This window comes from Anser brachyrhynchus (assembly GCF_964034855.1).
Source record: "Anser brachyrhynchus genome assembly, chromosome: 3".
NCBI lineage: Eukaryota > Metazoa > Chordata > Aves > Anseriformes > Anatidae > Anser > Anser brachyrhynchus.
Genome location: NC_137696.1, coordinates 126463442 through 126477833, shown reverse-complemented (window position 1 = coordinate 126477833; position 14392 = coordinate 126463442). Strand labels below are relative to the sequence as shown.

At 51.9% G+C, this 14392-nt stretch overlaps 2 protein-coding genes across 20 annotated transcripts in view; one reads left to right on the top strand and one right to left on the bottom strand.

The window, feature by feature from the left end:
* Positions 1 to 1479: 1479 nt before the first annotated feature.
* Positions 1480 to 9713, bottom strand: LOC308192108 (low density lipoprotein receptor adapter protein 1-like). Of its 18 annotated transcripts, none has more exons than XR_013948560.1 (10): positions 9531 to 9712; positions 7050 to 7192; positions 6375 to 6487; positions 5306 to 5420; positions 4865 to 4937; positions 4327 to 4439; positions 3708 to 3849; positions 3321 to 3370; positions 2382 to 2422; positions 2123 to 2221 (listed from the first exon to the last, which is right to left on the bottom strand). XR_013948560.1 is itself a non-coding variant. In XM_080585320.1 (9 exons), exons 1-9 carry the CDS (start codon positions 9613 to 9615, stop codon positions 2216 to 2218), a joined length of 780 nt encoding a protein of 259 aa, XP_080441446.1. In that variant the 5' UTR covers positions 9616 to 9711; the 3' UTR covers positions 1480 to 2215. The 18 variants fall into 18 exon arrangements, 6 of the variants coding, with proteins under 6 accessions (XP_080441446.1, XP_080441447.1, XP_080441443.1 ...); XR_013948561.1 differs by having other exon boundaries at positions 2155 to 2221; positions 2382 to 2485; XR_013948562.1 differs by having other exon boundaries at positions 2162 to 2221; positions 2382 to 2460.
* Positions 9714 to 9719: 6 nt separating this feature from the next.
* IFT172 (intraflagellar transport 172) overlaps positions 9720 to 14392 on the top strand; it is a 48886-nt gene continuing 44213 nt past the window's right edge. For both annotated transcript variants that reach the window (XM_080585279.1, XM_080585278.1), the window contains exons 1-6: positions 9720 to 9885; positions 9965 to 10108; positions 10249 to 10361; positions 10979 to 11018; positions 12962 to 13027; positions 13526 to 13605. In XM_080585279.1, coding sequence (XP_080441405.1) covers positions 9847 to 9885; positions 9965 to 10108; positions 10249 to 10361; positions 10979 to 11018; positions 12962 to 13027; positions 13526 to 13605 — 482 coding nt within the window. In that variant the 5' untranslated portion in view covers positions 9720 to 9846. The remainder of the gene's footprint in view (positions 9886 to 9964; positions 10109 to 10248; positions 10362 to 10978; positions 11019 to 12961; positions 13028 to 13525; positions 13606 to 14392) is intronic.

Below are 14392 nucleotides of genomic sequence, written 5' to 3'. Positions count from 1 at the left end.
TGGCAGGAGAGGACTGTGCTGCTCCCCAGGCAGGTGAGGAGAGGGATACCTGAAGAGCAAAAGCACCATGGTAGTGAGGGCCAAGTGCTGCTGTGCTGGACAAGCCATACTTTTCATTAGAGAAGTACATAAAAAAAAAGTAATGTTTTTAAAGTAAAAAGTAAATGTTTTTAAAATCTCTGATGCCCTGGAAAATGTTTATGCAATTCTGGAGGCTCAGAATGGACACACACCTACTAACTTGAGTTCTTTAAACAGATAAAGTGCACAGAAAGAACCAAAGGAGCATGACTGCATCAGAGTCAAGGAGGTGGGGGAATCCCCCTCCCCCCCCCCCCCCAAAAAAAAAAAAAAAAAACAGCTACCTGACAGCAGGGTAGAGCCCACTGCCCTCCCAGGTGGCAGGAGATGGTGAAGAAAAGTCATTCACAGGGTGAGCAGAGGGTCATTGAAACAATCAGCATGTGCCGGCATTGCAGGATTGTGTAGATGCCAAGCAAAGGTTCAACACAGGGCAGGAAGCCACTTCAAGGGCTGTTAAATCCACAATACCAACAGGTCAGCCATCCCTCGGTGCTGAAAGATAAGGACTTGACAACAACCCACTCACCCTAATGACCCCAATAATGACTACAAATTGCCCCGTAGCCTCAGCTGTGGGAAGAAAGGCATGAGACTAGGACTCAAACATGCAAGACTGGAAGTGGGGGGGGGGGGTAGGGGGGGGGAGTGTGCATGGACTCAATCCTCCCCAATGCACCACTACAAACCTTCCCCACAGCACCTGCTTAAAGCATATACTGGGAAAACAGCTCCGCAACCTCAGGCTGCAGGCAGTAAGTCCCTGCTCAGTCTGCCAGTGTCACCAGCCTTAGAAGGGGACATGCACTGCGATGCGACAGCAGCCCAGCAGCAAGGTCCGCAGCTGGGAAGCAGCTGCAAACCTAGTGCTTGCCAGAGAAACCAGGCATCCTGCTGGCTGCAGCCTCCCCTGCTCTATCTGGGGAAGGAAACCGAGTGTGTGACTTGCCCATTTCTCCAGACCACAGACAAATGTGCAGCAGGGCAAGAGCATCCCAAAACAGCAAGCACAGAGGTGGGAGAGGTTGAGACCTGCTAGCACACATGGGGCTTGTGTCCTCCCTGGCCTCAGGCAGGATCAGCTGTCAGCTCCTGTTGTGCAGATGACATTCACTGGTGCCCAAGATGCTCCAGTCCAGCACAGCCTGGACCAGATTCTTCCCAGATAGCAAGGCTAAGGCCACCCCAGGCCCTTGCAGCCCTTGGCACAGGGGAGATGGCTCCCTCAGGGCCAGCAGCTAATAAAATGGGAGACTCAGTGCAGCTGCAGGCTCCCTGACAGACAGCACAGGCCCCTGCCACCAGAAAGGAAGCCTCGCTGTAGGTAGCATAGGGGACACGGTACTTCATGTGCTTGCACAAAGCCCCCATCCAGCACTCAAACCCAAATGACATCAGTTTAAAAAAAAAACAAAACACCACACCTCAGTTTATTTCCCTACAAATGGCAGAGCTTTCCTTTAAAAACCAGCTAATTTCACTCACAGGATGGTGTAGGGCTGAACTGCAGGGAAGAGCTCTTCTGGCCAAGAGCTATAGCTCCCTGAGGATCATATGCAAATTCAGTTTGCTGAGTAAGACCCCCCCCTCACACAGACACAGCAGGCTGCTCAGCCTCAACTGGTCCCCAGTTGCCACTATGAGGAGCAGTTGGATACACAGCTCTGGGTGCACTGGCTACATTCTGCAGGCACAGGGCACCTGCGGTGGCTGTGCCTGCAATGGGAGTGGGCAGAGTGAGGAACACTAGTCCAACAGCCTTAAAGGGGAACAAGGAGCAACTGCAGTTCAAGGTGGTTCATGCAGGTGGACAGCACAACAAGGAGTGGGTGTTGCAGTCTGCGCACCGCATGGCAGTTGTGTCAGTAGCCCCTGCGCCTGGGGACAGTGCAGGGAGCAGGGGCAGGCACTGGCTTGCCTGGGTGCAGGCACAGGGTGAATCCTGAGTGGCTGGTCCATTGCTGCAGAGACTTGGCTTAGCCCAGGGTAGCCTCGGGGCCATCAGTCCCAAGGCCAGCTGTGGGGGGGACTCCAACCTCTCCCAGCCCCTTCCAGCAGCCTGGGGGTTGCCCCAAGCGGGGCCAGCTCAGCGGTAGCTGCGCAGTAGGCAAGTTCGGTCTGGGCACAAGAGGTGTCAACTCTGAAAAGCAAGAAGGAGGGAGACCTGGTCCATGAGGTTTGCAGTTGGGAACCCAGCCAGGGAGGGGAAGCAGACTTACCCAGGTGAATTGTCATCCCCCTCCCTCTGCAGAGAACATGCTGGGGGATGTGGCAAAGCAACACAGAGGGAGGGAGCTTACCTGCTGGACTGTGGACTTCCCTCCCCAGCTCCTCCATGCAGCTTTGGAAGAGAACAGAACACCCATCACCGCCAAGCACCTGCTGAGAGACCCATGCTCATGACCTTCAGCAGAATAGGCATGGCATGGAACAGCAGTTACCAGGTACTCAGACTGCAGAAGGCCCTAGGCTCATTGCTACCAAACCCTTTCCCCAGGCTAGCCCATCCTGAGACTGCACAGCTGTATCTCCTTCCTATCAAGAATCCCCCCCAGACAACAGGTGGCAATATCACAGGAACACAAAGAGCTTCAGCCTGCACACGTGCTGTTTCCAAGATGATACCTGCTCAGCACAGTTCCAGCCTGACAGTACTGCCAGACCCATCAGGCACTGGTTTGACAGGTGTGTGAGAACAGCCATAACAGGAAAGGCTGATCAAACCCACCACCACAAGCACCTCTGCAAAAGACCATTGGATTAATCCTCTGCTTATGTACCATCAGCTACTCCCAAGCTCAGTCCCAGGCCCTAGTCCACAGAGTCCACATAACCAGGCCTCCATCTTGGCCCAAGCCCCAGGGAAATCAGTGGAAGGAGAGAGACAATTCTGAGTCCCACCTGAGAAGCATGTCTGGATAGGCTGGCCTCAGCAGAGTGGCAGAAATAGAACAAAAGACATGTCTGGGCACATCCTGAGGGTATGCATCTAACTCCCACTGCAAGAGCTGTACTGCCAGATCTGCCCCTCCACAGCTCAGCCCCCTGTACATTCAACATCTCAGCTGACAGAGGCAGAGAAAGCAGGAGAAAACTCCCCCCTGCTCCCATGCAGATCTCCTCCAAGCTCCCACAGTGCTCACGGCTTCAACAGCTCCCCTTGCATGGGGCACAGAGAAGGAAGTAAGACAGGGTTCATCAGTGTGCTCCCTGTGCAGTAGCAGCAGCTCACCACCTACCCAGGTAAAGTTTCCTCAAGGTTTTCATCTTCCTCCTCCTCTTCCTCCTCCTTGCAAACAAAGAAACAAACAGGTAGGTCTCTACCAGGAGCCAGGCTGGGCTGCCCAGATCCTGTTCTGGAGCAGCAGGACTGTCCCCAGTACCTTCATAAGACACAGTCTCCCACCAGGCATGACATGGATAAGATGTGCCTAGAAGCAGTAGGGGGGGAAATTGCTGCCTGCAGTGCTGGGCTGCTGAAATCTTTGGGGCTCATACACACAGCCACACAAGGGGAGAGACAGACCAAGGTTCTTCTCACATTCCCCCAGCCAGAAGAGCACCAAACACAGGGTGTGAGTTGGGAATGAACCACCAAACTGAGACAGCCGGAGCACACAGCTCACCTTTACCCAGAGACAAGAGCAGGGTTAGCACATCTCCCAGCTGGAGGGCCAGGAGCAGGCTGCAAGCAAAGATGACCGCAACCACTGCCAGGCTGTGCCAATGCTGGAAGCATGAGGTAAAGGAGCAAGCATCCAGAGGCTCCTGGACAAGGCCACAATGAGAGAGACTTATAACACTGGGAATGCTTTGGCTGGCTCTGGACATGCAGTGGGTGCTCTGCAGATGAGCAGGGCTGAGCCTTATCCCAGACTGCAAGATAATGACCAGACAAAGGCTCCTCATCTCCTTGAGAGAGGTTGTGTCACTCCAAGCTATAGCACCAAGAGTACAGAGCAGGTTACAGCTCCCTATTTGACAGGGCCAGCAGAGCAGGGCTGAGGGTTGCTGCAATGCTGGACCTGACAGGGGAGTTCCTGGAGCAAAGTCCAGCTGAGGCTCCTGCCTTGTGAGCCAGACAGAGTGCCCCTTGACATGTCAGGCCTCCGTGTGCAAGGGAGGCTGTGCAGATAACAACAGGGTCCTGAAAGGCCAAGAGGAGGGAGCTGTGTAAGGGTTACTCTTTTTCTTGCCCTAATGCAAGACAGGCCTGGGCACAGGCCAGACTTGCACATACTGTACCCCGAATTGGTGTCTGAAGGGAGGGCTCCCCGGGGGGGCTGGCTCACTTGCTCTGCCGGGTTCACTGTGCTCCAAGACACATGGAGGGTGAAGGGGCTGTTCCTGCCTAGAGCCTGGGACAGGGCAAAAGCAGCAGAGTTAGTGCGTGGAACCTGAAGAAGGCCTAGCAGGGAATGCACAGGCAGGACTGTGGACAAGGGACAGATAACCCTGTTGTGCTTAGGGGAAAACGCAAAGAAAAGTGGGGGATCACCACTCAAGGCAATTCCCACAGGGCCCTAAGATGTGCTATAGCTCAGCAATGCAGAGGAGTTCAGCATGGATAGCAGGGATGCCCCCAGCCAGAGATAGGGCAGGCTCCCCACACGGGACAGTGGCAGAGAGCACAACAGCAGGGACAATGATCTCCCTGGTTGGTGCATTTCACCAGCCAGGCAGCAAGCCAGCTCTCCTCCACACAGCCCAAGACAGGGTCCCACACTAAAGACCCCAATCCCAAGGCTAGGCCGAGGGAAGTGTCTGAGAAATTCCTTCCTACCTGCATTTGCTGCTTCCCAGAGATCCAGTGCCATCTGGAAGGCCTGGGCCACAGTCAGAGTCACAGCCTGGGCCTGTGTACAAGAAAGAGAGAGAGTGTCTACTTCTGTCTCTGCCATCAAAGACAACACTGCTGCCCAAGATCTGAGAGCCTCAAGCAGTCCCTCGCTGCTCTTCCCTATGGAGCACACATGTGGAAGGCCAGAGTTCAATGCTTTGTGGGCCAGCCATTCCCAAGAGGAGATCCCAGAGGAACTGGGACTGAAGAACTTTCTATTGCTCACCACCCACCTCTGCAGAATGTGAGGAAACATGCATTCCCTGTCTCTATTTCCAGCTAAGGTGCACAGAGATAAGGGTCTCCTCCCTCTGAAGGGGAAGAAGAAAGGGCCTTGCTCCTGCCCTTACCTCAAAGAACCAAGAGCAGAAGAGAAGTGCTTACAATCTTCTTCTTGGGTGAGAGGAAGGCATGGCACTCCAGTGCCCCACTCTCCTGGCTCTGCGCAACATAAGCAAAGATTTTGTTCTGCAGCTTGTCTGTTGTGCAGTAGGAGATCCTGTGGACAGAGAGTAGCTGCTCGGAGTAACAGGGGAACACTGCACAAGTCTTCTGCTCTTCTCCCAGAACACAAACAAGCATTGCCGACAGCCTGAGACTTTCACCTGCCCTGGATATCAGGCAGCCCAGCATCCCAGCAAGGATCAAAGGCTGCCTGGCACCTAGAACTCATAAGTCCACAGGTATTCCCCTCTCGTGTTGCCCCAGTGTGCTCTTTGGTCCTCTGATGCCCAATTCAAGTTGAGGTGCAAACTCAAACACTAAGACAAAAAGAAAAACAGGTGATCACCTTCAAAAACACAACTGGAGGCCAGGCAGTGTCTGCCTTAGCACATCAGCTCCTGTGCCGAGACCCAAATTTTGCACCAAGAATTTGTCCTGACCCTGCTTCACATCTTGCCACCAGCCTTCAGCCATCCTCTCCTCACACACAGCACCCACCGACATCCAGTCCAGCTAAAGCACAGCAGGCAGCAGTTAATAATAATAAACCAATGAGCTCTCCCAGAAACTGCCTTTAGCCAACCCAAGTGAGCTGCAGGCCAAGGTACCCTCATTCCACTGCAGCCAGAAGGGCAGTCCTCTGGTCCTGTGTCAACAAAGAAAGGCAGACATGCAGTCCTGCCCTTGCTGTGGTGGCTTTCCAGCCATCAGCCCTGATCTGACATCTTGCTGAATGCAGGATGCAGAAGAGACAAGCAGGGCCTGCAGAAAAGGCCAGACAGACTGACCCAGAACACAAAGCAACCCAGGCCCCTGCCTGCATTTAGACCCAAGCAGTGCTGTGGGGTGCAGCAGGGAGAGGGAGCTGGTCTCAGGGAGCCAAAAGAAGACCTAAGGCACACAGTATTACTAACAGAAGGCCCAGCCCACCCTAGCTCCTCAGGATCCCATCAGTCTCCTGCTGGCTGCTAGGGAACACCCAGGCCGCCCTTCTACACACTATGCCCACCTGTAGATGGAGATGTTCTCAACAATCTCCTTTGTGTCTGCGTCTTGCAGCGAGATGCCCCTCGGAGACACTGTCAGAATCACCTTCTGGAACTTGCGAGCTCCCACCCGTGCCTGGCAGTGGGGAAACACCAGACACCTCTGCAAACCCAGTGAGGGCCCTCACCCCACCTTGTTGAGTCCCCCAGACTCTGTACAGAAAGCCACCCACTTGGACCCTCGCTATAAAGGCAGGATCCTGCCTTAGGGGTAAGAAAGGAAGAGACTGGAGATGAGGCACAATCCTGTGCAGAACATCCCTGGAGTCCCTTCATGCTATTGCCATGCACGTGGGATAGGACAGATCCCACCTCCCCCAGCCCTCACCCTCCTTTCCATGCAGAGAGGGGCACAGCCCTGCTCCCAGCTGTGTTCCCATTGTGGAAGCAGGTAATGGCAGCTGTCCTGCAGGAAGACAGCTTCCCCCACAGCACAGAGATGGGGGACAGACAGCCTCTTGCACACCACCCTCCCTTGGGAACAGTGCAGTCCCTAGCTGGAGTTCAGGGCTGAGACCTGATGCTTTTTTTTCTTTTTTTTTGGGGGGGGGGGGGGGGGGTGGGGGTGGGGGGTGGGGCTGGCCTCCACATGGGCTCTTCTCTACCCCAGCACAGCAGGGCCCAGGGCTGGCTCTCACCGTGGCAATGATCCGGCGGATGGCAGCAGCTGCCATGTCTTCTCCTTTGGGTTTCTCCACCAGTGTCATGCCCAGATACTTCAGTGTGAAGCACATCCCCTCAAGCAGCGGCTCCTGCATATCAGCCCAGCTCTCAGGAAGCTCTGTAAAGAAAAAAATGACTCAGCAGCCACAAGGCTAGTCCCAGCAGAACCACTCCACTGCAGCTTCAGTGCTCTCGGCAGCAGTGCTTCTACCTGCACTCACCAGGGTGCTCTCCTGGCTCTGTGACATTCTTGGAATAAGAACAGAATGAAAGGAGAGTTCACCCCTGAAGCTTTTAGTCCCCATTCCTGGAGGTACAAGCTCTGCCAGCAAAATAGTAAACTCCTGCATATCTACATAGAGCCTCAGATACCGCAGTGTTCAATGCTATCTGCCAAAACCTATCGTTCACAGGTCTCTCTCACTACAAGCAGCATGTGCTCTGTACTGTATTCATCTCATGATCTAGGCTGCATGCACACCTCAGGAACAGCAGCATTTGCTGCCCCACTTAGTCAGATCAAAATCCCCAAGTAGTCCCAGCATAATCAAAGCCAAACCTCTGGCTATTGTCTACAGCAGCAGGCTGCCAGGAGAGGGGTAGTTTGTCCAGCACTCACAGTTGAAGCAGAGCTGGTTGGGAAACAATCACCCTATAAAGGCTCTGTGTTAAGGAAGAGCTTAGACTGGTGTTTCAAGGGTGCAAACTAGCTTCACAAAAAACATGTTTTATGGATGAAGTCCAATGCACAGAGGGAAGAGATCTCCCATGTGCATTACTGTGGAGGTCACAGAATGGAAGGGGCACTGGTCTCTGTTTCCTGTGTTCTCTCTTTTGAAACCCTATTGCTGCAGTCAGAAAATAAATAAAATACAAAATAATTTAAAAATACTCTGACAGGTCAACATCTTTCTTATGCTGGGAGCCTCAGAGATGAACACAGCATTCCAGGTGGGGTCTCACGAGAGTGGAATATGGGGGGAGAATCGCCTCCCTCGACTTCCCTAGATTGCCTCTACACAGTCCTCAGCATGTCCAGTTTCCTTCAGAAACCAGTCTGTTTCACCAGACAGGTAGTAGAAGGAGCCCTGACCCTACAGTCAGTCCTGATAACACTATTACTGGTGGAAGACACACAAAACAAGCACTGTTTTCAAGTTCTGATCCCACAAGACAAAGCCATTGCCTTCGACAGAAAGTTCACTCTCAAAGTGAGAGTCAAAGGCAAAAGCTGTATTTATCAGGCTAGTACCATACACAAAGGAATGCTTCTCTCATACCAAGTACTTCCTGGTGATGCTTTCAAAGAGAGCTGAAGCAGAAATCAGTACATATTTACCTCCTCAAATTCTAAACAGCACAAGGATGGTAAGAGAGGAGGTAAGAAGGACGAAGATGCAGGGAGCCACAGACTCCATCTTGTTCTCAGGGATTCATCCCACAGAGGAGGGAGGGAACAGGACCAGAGAAGTTATGTGCACCATTAGAAAGACTGGATTTGAATGCTTCCCTGGGAATTGCCTAGGTATCCACTGTTCACGCTAAAATAATACTTTTCAGGTTATTCTTCATCTCTTCCCTGGGATTAGCTCCCAGAAGATTACTGACATGCTTGAAAAAGCTCTGACTCATAATTGGAATAACCTGAGCCCACAGGGAAATCAAGAGACCTTATTTTTGCAGCACTCCTAAAACTACCAGGGAACCCACCTCGATACCATGCAAGTGTCAGGGACCTCTCTCTCCCCTGGGTAAAAAACACCCCGTCTCACTCCAAGCTTTGAGAACAGCTCAAACACGCTAGAGGCTGCCAGAGCGAGCACTGCTGACCCAGTAAAGCGGCTGGGTAGCTGCGAAGGAGGAAGCCCATGCACTGCCCTCCTGCTGGGCCTGTGGGGTCAGCCTACCCAGGACCAGCGGGCAGTCACCCCACGGCGAGCTACCTGCAGACCTGTCGCACTCACTGTGCATTTCCACACCTGCACAGGACCGGATGCAGCGGTTCAGGAAGACCAAATCTCACGGAGGCAGGAAACGGTGCCCGCAGATGGGGCACACCATGCCCCGGCAGCACCGATGCCACCGTCTAGGACAGCCACCCGAGGCCTTTCAACGCGCCGGCACGCACGATCTCAATGGCAACGCGGGGCAGGAGCCGGCCCGACGGGGACAGCGCTGCCAGGGCCGCGCGAACGGCCCACGGCGCCGCTGGCCCGCCCCGCCCGGCCTGCAGCCCCGCAGCCCCCGCGAACCCCCCGCAACCACGGCCTGGCCCCCGGCTCCCCGGCCTCCGCCCCGCCCGGCGGGCGGCCGCGTCCCGGGCCCGGCCGGCCGGAGAAGAGCGCTCCCCGCCCCCCGCCCGTGCACCGGCACCGCGGAGGGCCCGGAGCCACGCGCCGCAGCCGAGCCCGACGCCCGGGCCCCGCCCGCTCCCGGCACCCGTGGCCCGCACTCACTGCGCCGCCGGCAGAGCCCCAGGCCGTGCCGGGCGAGGCGCGGACTCCGGAGTACGGCGCGCCCCGCCGCCCGCAGCGCCTCCATGGCGGAGCCGAGGCCGAGCCCTGCCGGTACCGCGACGGCGGGGGCCGGGCGGGGCGGGCCGGTGGGGGGGGCGCCGTCCGCTGCCGGGCTCGGCGCGTTGACGTCAGCAGCGGCGGAGGCCCTGGGGTTGCCGGGGCAACGGGGGCGGGTTGAGAGGGGGGCCCGGCGGCGGCGGCGGCGCGGTCCAGTCCCGGTCCCGTCCCGTCCCGTCCCGATCCCGCTCTCGGCGCGATGCAGCTGCGGCACGTGCGGACGCTACTAGCCCCGCAGGTCGGGCCGGGCCGGGGGGGACCGGGGGGACCGGGGGGGTCGGGGTGCGGCGGCGCCTGAGGCTGTGTGTGTCCCGCAGGACGGCACTGCGCGGGTGACCTGCATGGCCTGGTCGGCCAACAGCGGCCGCTTCGCCGTGTGCACCGCAGACCGCGTGGTGCTGCTGTACGACGAGCACGGCGAGCGCCGCGACAAGTTCTCCACCAAGCCCGCCGACGCCAAGGTGAGGGCCCCGGGCGCGGGCTGCTGCCAGCAGGGCCTGCCGCGGCTGGGGTGCGGTCGTGGGCTGGGGGCTGGTCGGTGCACGTGCGGCCGGGCCGTGCCAGCCTTCCCCCGTGGCTCAAGCTGCCTTCGCGTCCACAGTACGGGAGGAAGAGCTACGTGGTCAAAGGCATGGCGTTCTCCCCGGACTCCACCAAAATCGCCATCGGCCAAACGGACAACATTGTCTATGTCTACAGGATCGGAGAAGAGTGGTGAGTCTGGTGGTGGAGTGACCAGTGCCGCACCCGTGAGAAGGGAGCGGTGCTCTCCCTCCTTTCCGTGTAGTACACTTTCTGGATGCTGGTGTGGGTGTGCATCCAGGCCTGGTCCTCAGTGTAGTATGTGCTGTGGTGCACATTGTCTAACCTGCAATTAATCGCTCAGATAGCAACAGATCGTGTGTCCTTGAACAGTCTTTGTGGAACTCGGTGGGAGCATGTGCCAACTTCTGTGGGGCTATGGCTGCAAAATGAAGGCGCTGTTTCACAGATGTGGAACTGAGGCACATGGCTGCATCACTTCAGCGTCGTTTGCTTGTATGTGTTGTTCCTAAGCTGCTCAGAAAGGCATGTCACCAAAATTTTGGAAGCTCAGATAATTCCCATATTTTCCAATAGCCTTAGTCTTGCAAAATGTAGAACCTTTTTTTTTTTCTTTAATTTTCTGCCTAAAGTTGGCTTGTGGTGGACCACCGGCATATAAAACTTAACTCACCTGTGTTTGACAATATTAAAATGAACTGAATACAAACAGTAGGGTATACAGAATGGGCAGTTTTACCAAGTTCATCAAGTCATTTTTGTCTGCTGTTGTTGGCCTTTTTCTGCAGGGGCGACAAGAAGGTGATATGCAACAAGTTCATCCAAATGGTGAGACTTAGACTCCTGTTTAACTCCATTTTCTGAAGTAGCTGTAGGATAAAAATAATTATATGTCACTGCGCATACTCAGAGGCATGCTCATAGGAGGGCCATCCACCATCTCTCAACACTCAGTGCTGGCTGCAGAATGGGGACAAATATAATTCTATTGCTCTGACAATAAGGGAAGAAAGCTGTTGGTCAGCCTTTGTTTCTCTGTGGTTGACCTGCTGCACTGAGTGATCATGAGACTGGAAAAGAGTGTCAAGAATGAGGAAAAGAGAACAAGAAGGGCTTGGTATCCACTTGCCCCTTTCTTGAACATTACGGTTATACCAGATATGGATATCAAGGACTCTCCAGATGTGGAGAGTCCTTTCATTGTTTATTGCTTGCTGCTTGAGTATGCTGGCAATGACTAGCGCTGCTTCCTGTCCCTCTGGCTCTCCCTTGCTGCAGCACCTGGCTAGCAGCCTGATGGGAGGCTGCTTGCCTCTTGCAAGGCTTAGATGTTGCACGCAGCATGTGTACAGTTTTTGTATTTTAATTTAGTTGTTTATTTCTATTTTCTCTCACTCTCTCATTTATCCTATGCCTTTTTTACCATTTCTGTCGTAATGAATGTTTTATTTTTCTAATGCTATCTGTGTGGTTTCTTATCATTCTTTCCTTGATGGGGTAGATTTTCCACTGTAGATTCTCCACTGTAGCTGAATATTTATATTTACAATTTTTTGGTACATTCAGTCAATATGGGAGATCATCTATTTGGCCCTTTCCCTCACCTGCAATTTGCAAAACCTGCTGGGCACTCTTGTGCATCTTGTGAAAACAGTGACACTGTTCTGCTCTGCTGACAAGCAAGGCATCCTGCTAGAGGGTCAGGATGAGTATCTGCAAGTTTGACTTCCTTACACTAGTTGCTGAGCTTGTTACCACTTTGTAAGGCTTGTTTCTAAGTTTCAGCTAGGCTGCTTGTGACTGTGTTAGACTGAAAATAATGGTTTGGCAGATAATGAGGGAAATAAGTGGATGTCTGGGGAACAGGAAGAGTAAAAGGTGCATCTTGGTGATTGGTTGGACATGTAAGTTATGAGCAGCTTAGGCATCCAGGGACATTTTGGTATCTGATAGTTGTTGTGTTTGGTGACATAAATGGTAAGAGTGGGGGAGAGTAGGTGAGATGAATAAATGAGAGTGTATATATATCTAAAGCAGGCTCAGATTCTTAAAATGGAACAGATACGCCTATGAAGCTGGTGCTAGTGGCACAATGCCAAACATTGACTGAAATTTTTCAATTTAAATGTAAAGTGGCTTCATTAACTCTTTTGGCTCTCTCTTACAGTTAGGTTTCATGCTGACCCCCACACCTCCGATTTTAAAAATTCCTTTGATATGAATTTAATGAATCTGTTTCTGCCTGACCTATTTGGTAGCATTGGATAACCATCTTGCTTGTAAACAAAAATATATAAATAAGCACTACTTGTGATTCAGCAAATGAAGACCCAAAGTACAGATACTCTCATATCTGCTATGAAATTAGCAGAATAAAATTATTTTTTCTGATTTATATTTGTTGTTGCAACAAAGTATTTTAAAATAGCTGTGATTTTATACATTCGAACATAACATCTGGAAAACCACACATAATCGAAGAGCGGTCCCCTCAGAAGAGCACCTATACTGAACAACAGCAGGTATAAATTTGATGCCCTGTTTAAGCTCTTCTCAGCCTCTTACTGTACCTTAGCTCACTGTTATCTAGTTCAAGTTTCAGTATGGAGGGCCTTAATCCCACTTTAAGGTCCATCACAATGCTCCCATCTCTTCTCTTTCTTGGACTGAGTGGTCTTGTTCCTGAGCTGTCTTACGTAGCAAGCAAGGGGGCAAGAAATTTTCTAAGTGTAGTGGAGCTCTTATCTCTCTTTTTAATTCCTCCTTGGCAGAGTGCTGTGACCTGCTTATTGTGGCCAGCGGAGAATATCATTGTCTTTGGTCTTGCTGAAGGAAAGGTAGAGAAACTTGTTATTTGCCTGATTTTCTTTTCCATGTAGGGGCTATGAGAGCCTGCAAGCACCTAGGGTGCAGGGTAGGAACCATTATTCTGTGGTCTTAGGGCACCCATCAGCAACAGGGGGATTACTCCAATGGCTTAAATTTTCTGGTTTTGGTTCCCAGTTCTTGGAGGTTCTATTGGATCCTTTGGTCCTTTTCCTGAGCCTTCCTAAAAATGTGGAAGTGTGACACCTTCCACTCCCTTCTAGTGGAAGGTGTTCCTGCCAATAGCAGGAGGGTTGGAATTAGATGATCTTTAAGGTCCCTTTCAACTCAAACCATTCTATGACTGCAGCTCCAAGTTTTCCATTTGCTCTCCAACCTACCAGAAAGCAATGCGCTTTCTATTTCTGTTGCTGGTTATGGACTGGAAAACATATGGGGACGTTACACTGCGGGATATCCACGTTTCTGTTTGGGAACAGAAGCAATATTGATCAGATTCTCTTTCTCAGGTTCGTTTAGCAAATACAAAGAACAACAAGTCTTCCACCATTTATGGGACAGATTCCTATGTGGTCTCTCTAACTTCCAAGTGAGTATGGCATTGCTTTAGGCTACACTGCTTTAGCTCAGCCTCCTACCTAGCCATTGGCCCTGGCAGACCTTGTGGCAGTATGGGAGGTTGTTAGAATGTCTTTCTGCTGTCAGTTCTTGTCAAGATGATAACATTCAGTGCTTTCCAAAAGGAATTTCTTCCTAAAATCTGACACCTGGCCACTCCACATTAGCCCATCCAGTTTGGCTGTCCCCAAACACGTTTCAGGATGTAAGTGCCTGTAAGATAAGTATGTTGATTTATTTGAATTCATGACTTTATAAAGATTAAAGTTGTCAACTTCATTAGCTAATTACTAATATTATTCAAGTTTAAGGACTAAAAAATAGAAAATGTTCTGTCAGATTAAATTGTGACAAGTCTATAATTAGAAAAATAATTAGAAATTAATCTATAATTAATTCTAATCTATAATTAGAAAAATAATCAAAAGTACAGTTCTGAATTATTTTAATTAATTTTCATTTTAAGTACTTTAGTATCATTTACCTAAAATATTTAAGATATGTCATCGTCCTAGCAGTAGGATTTTTGATAAATGGTGTTATTGTGTTTTCTGAGTGCTGAACAAAAAAGCTAGTCTCTGACTTCCCACTGCTGACAGATCCTTCCAGAACCTGTCTTGCATCCATTTCAAAGGCTTTCTGTTTTTTCTCTCTCCTTTGCTCTTGTTTCTCCTCCCTTTCTTTCTTTACCCCTCTCCCCTTCCCCCACATCTCTTCTCCCTCTTTCTTCCCCCCCTTTTATCCCTCTCTTCAGTCTC

Coding starts and splice junctions, on each gene's coding strand:
- LOC308192108 (XM_080585317.1), bottom strand. CDS start 9,615: ATGGAGGCGCTGCGGGCGGCGGGGCGCGCCGTACTCCGGAGTCCGCGC. Junction 7,193..9,530: donor GGGGCTCTGCCGGCGGCGCA/GTGAGTGCGGGC, acceptor TTTTCTTTACAG/AGCTTCCTGAGAGCTGGGCT. Junction 4,938..5,305: donor TCTCACCCAAGAAGAAGATT/GTAAGCACTTCT, acceptor TCTTGTACACAG/GCCCAGGCTGTGACTCTGAC.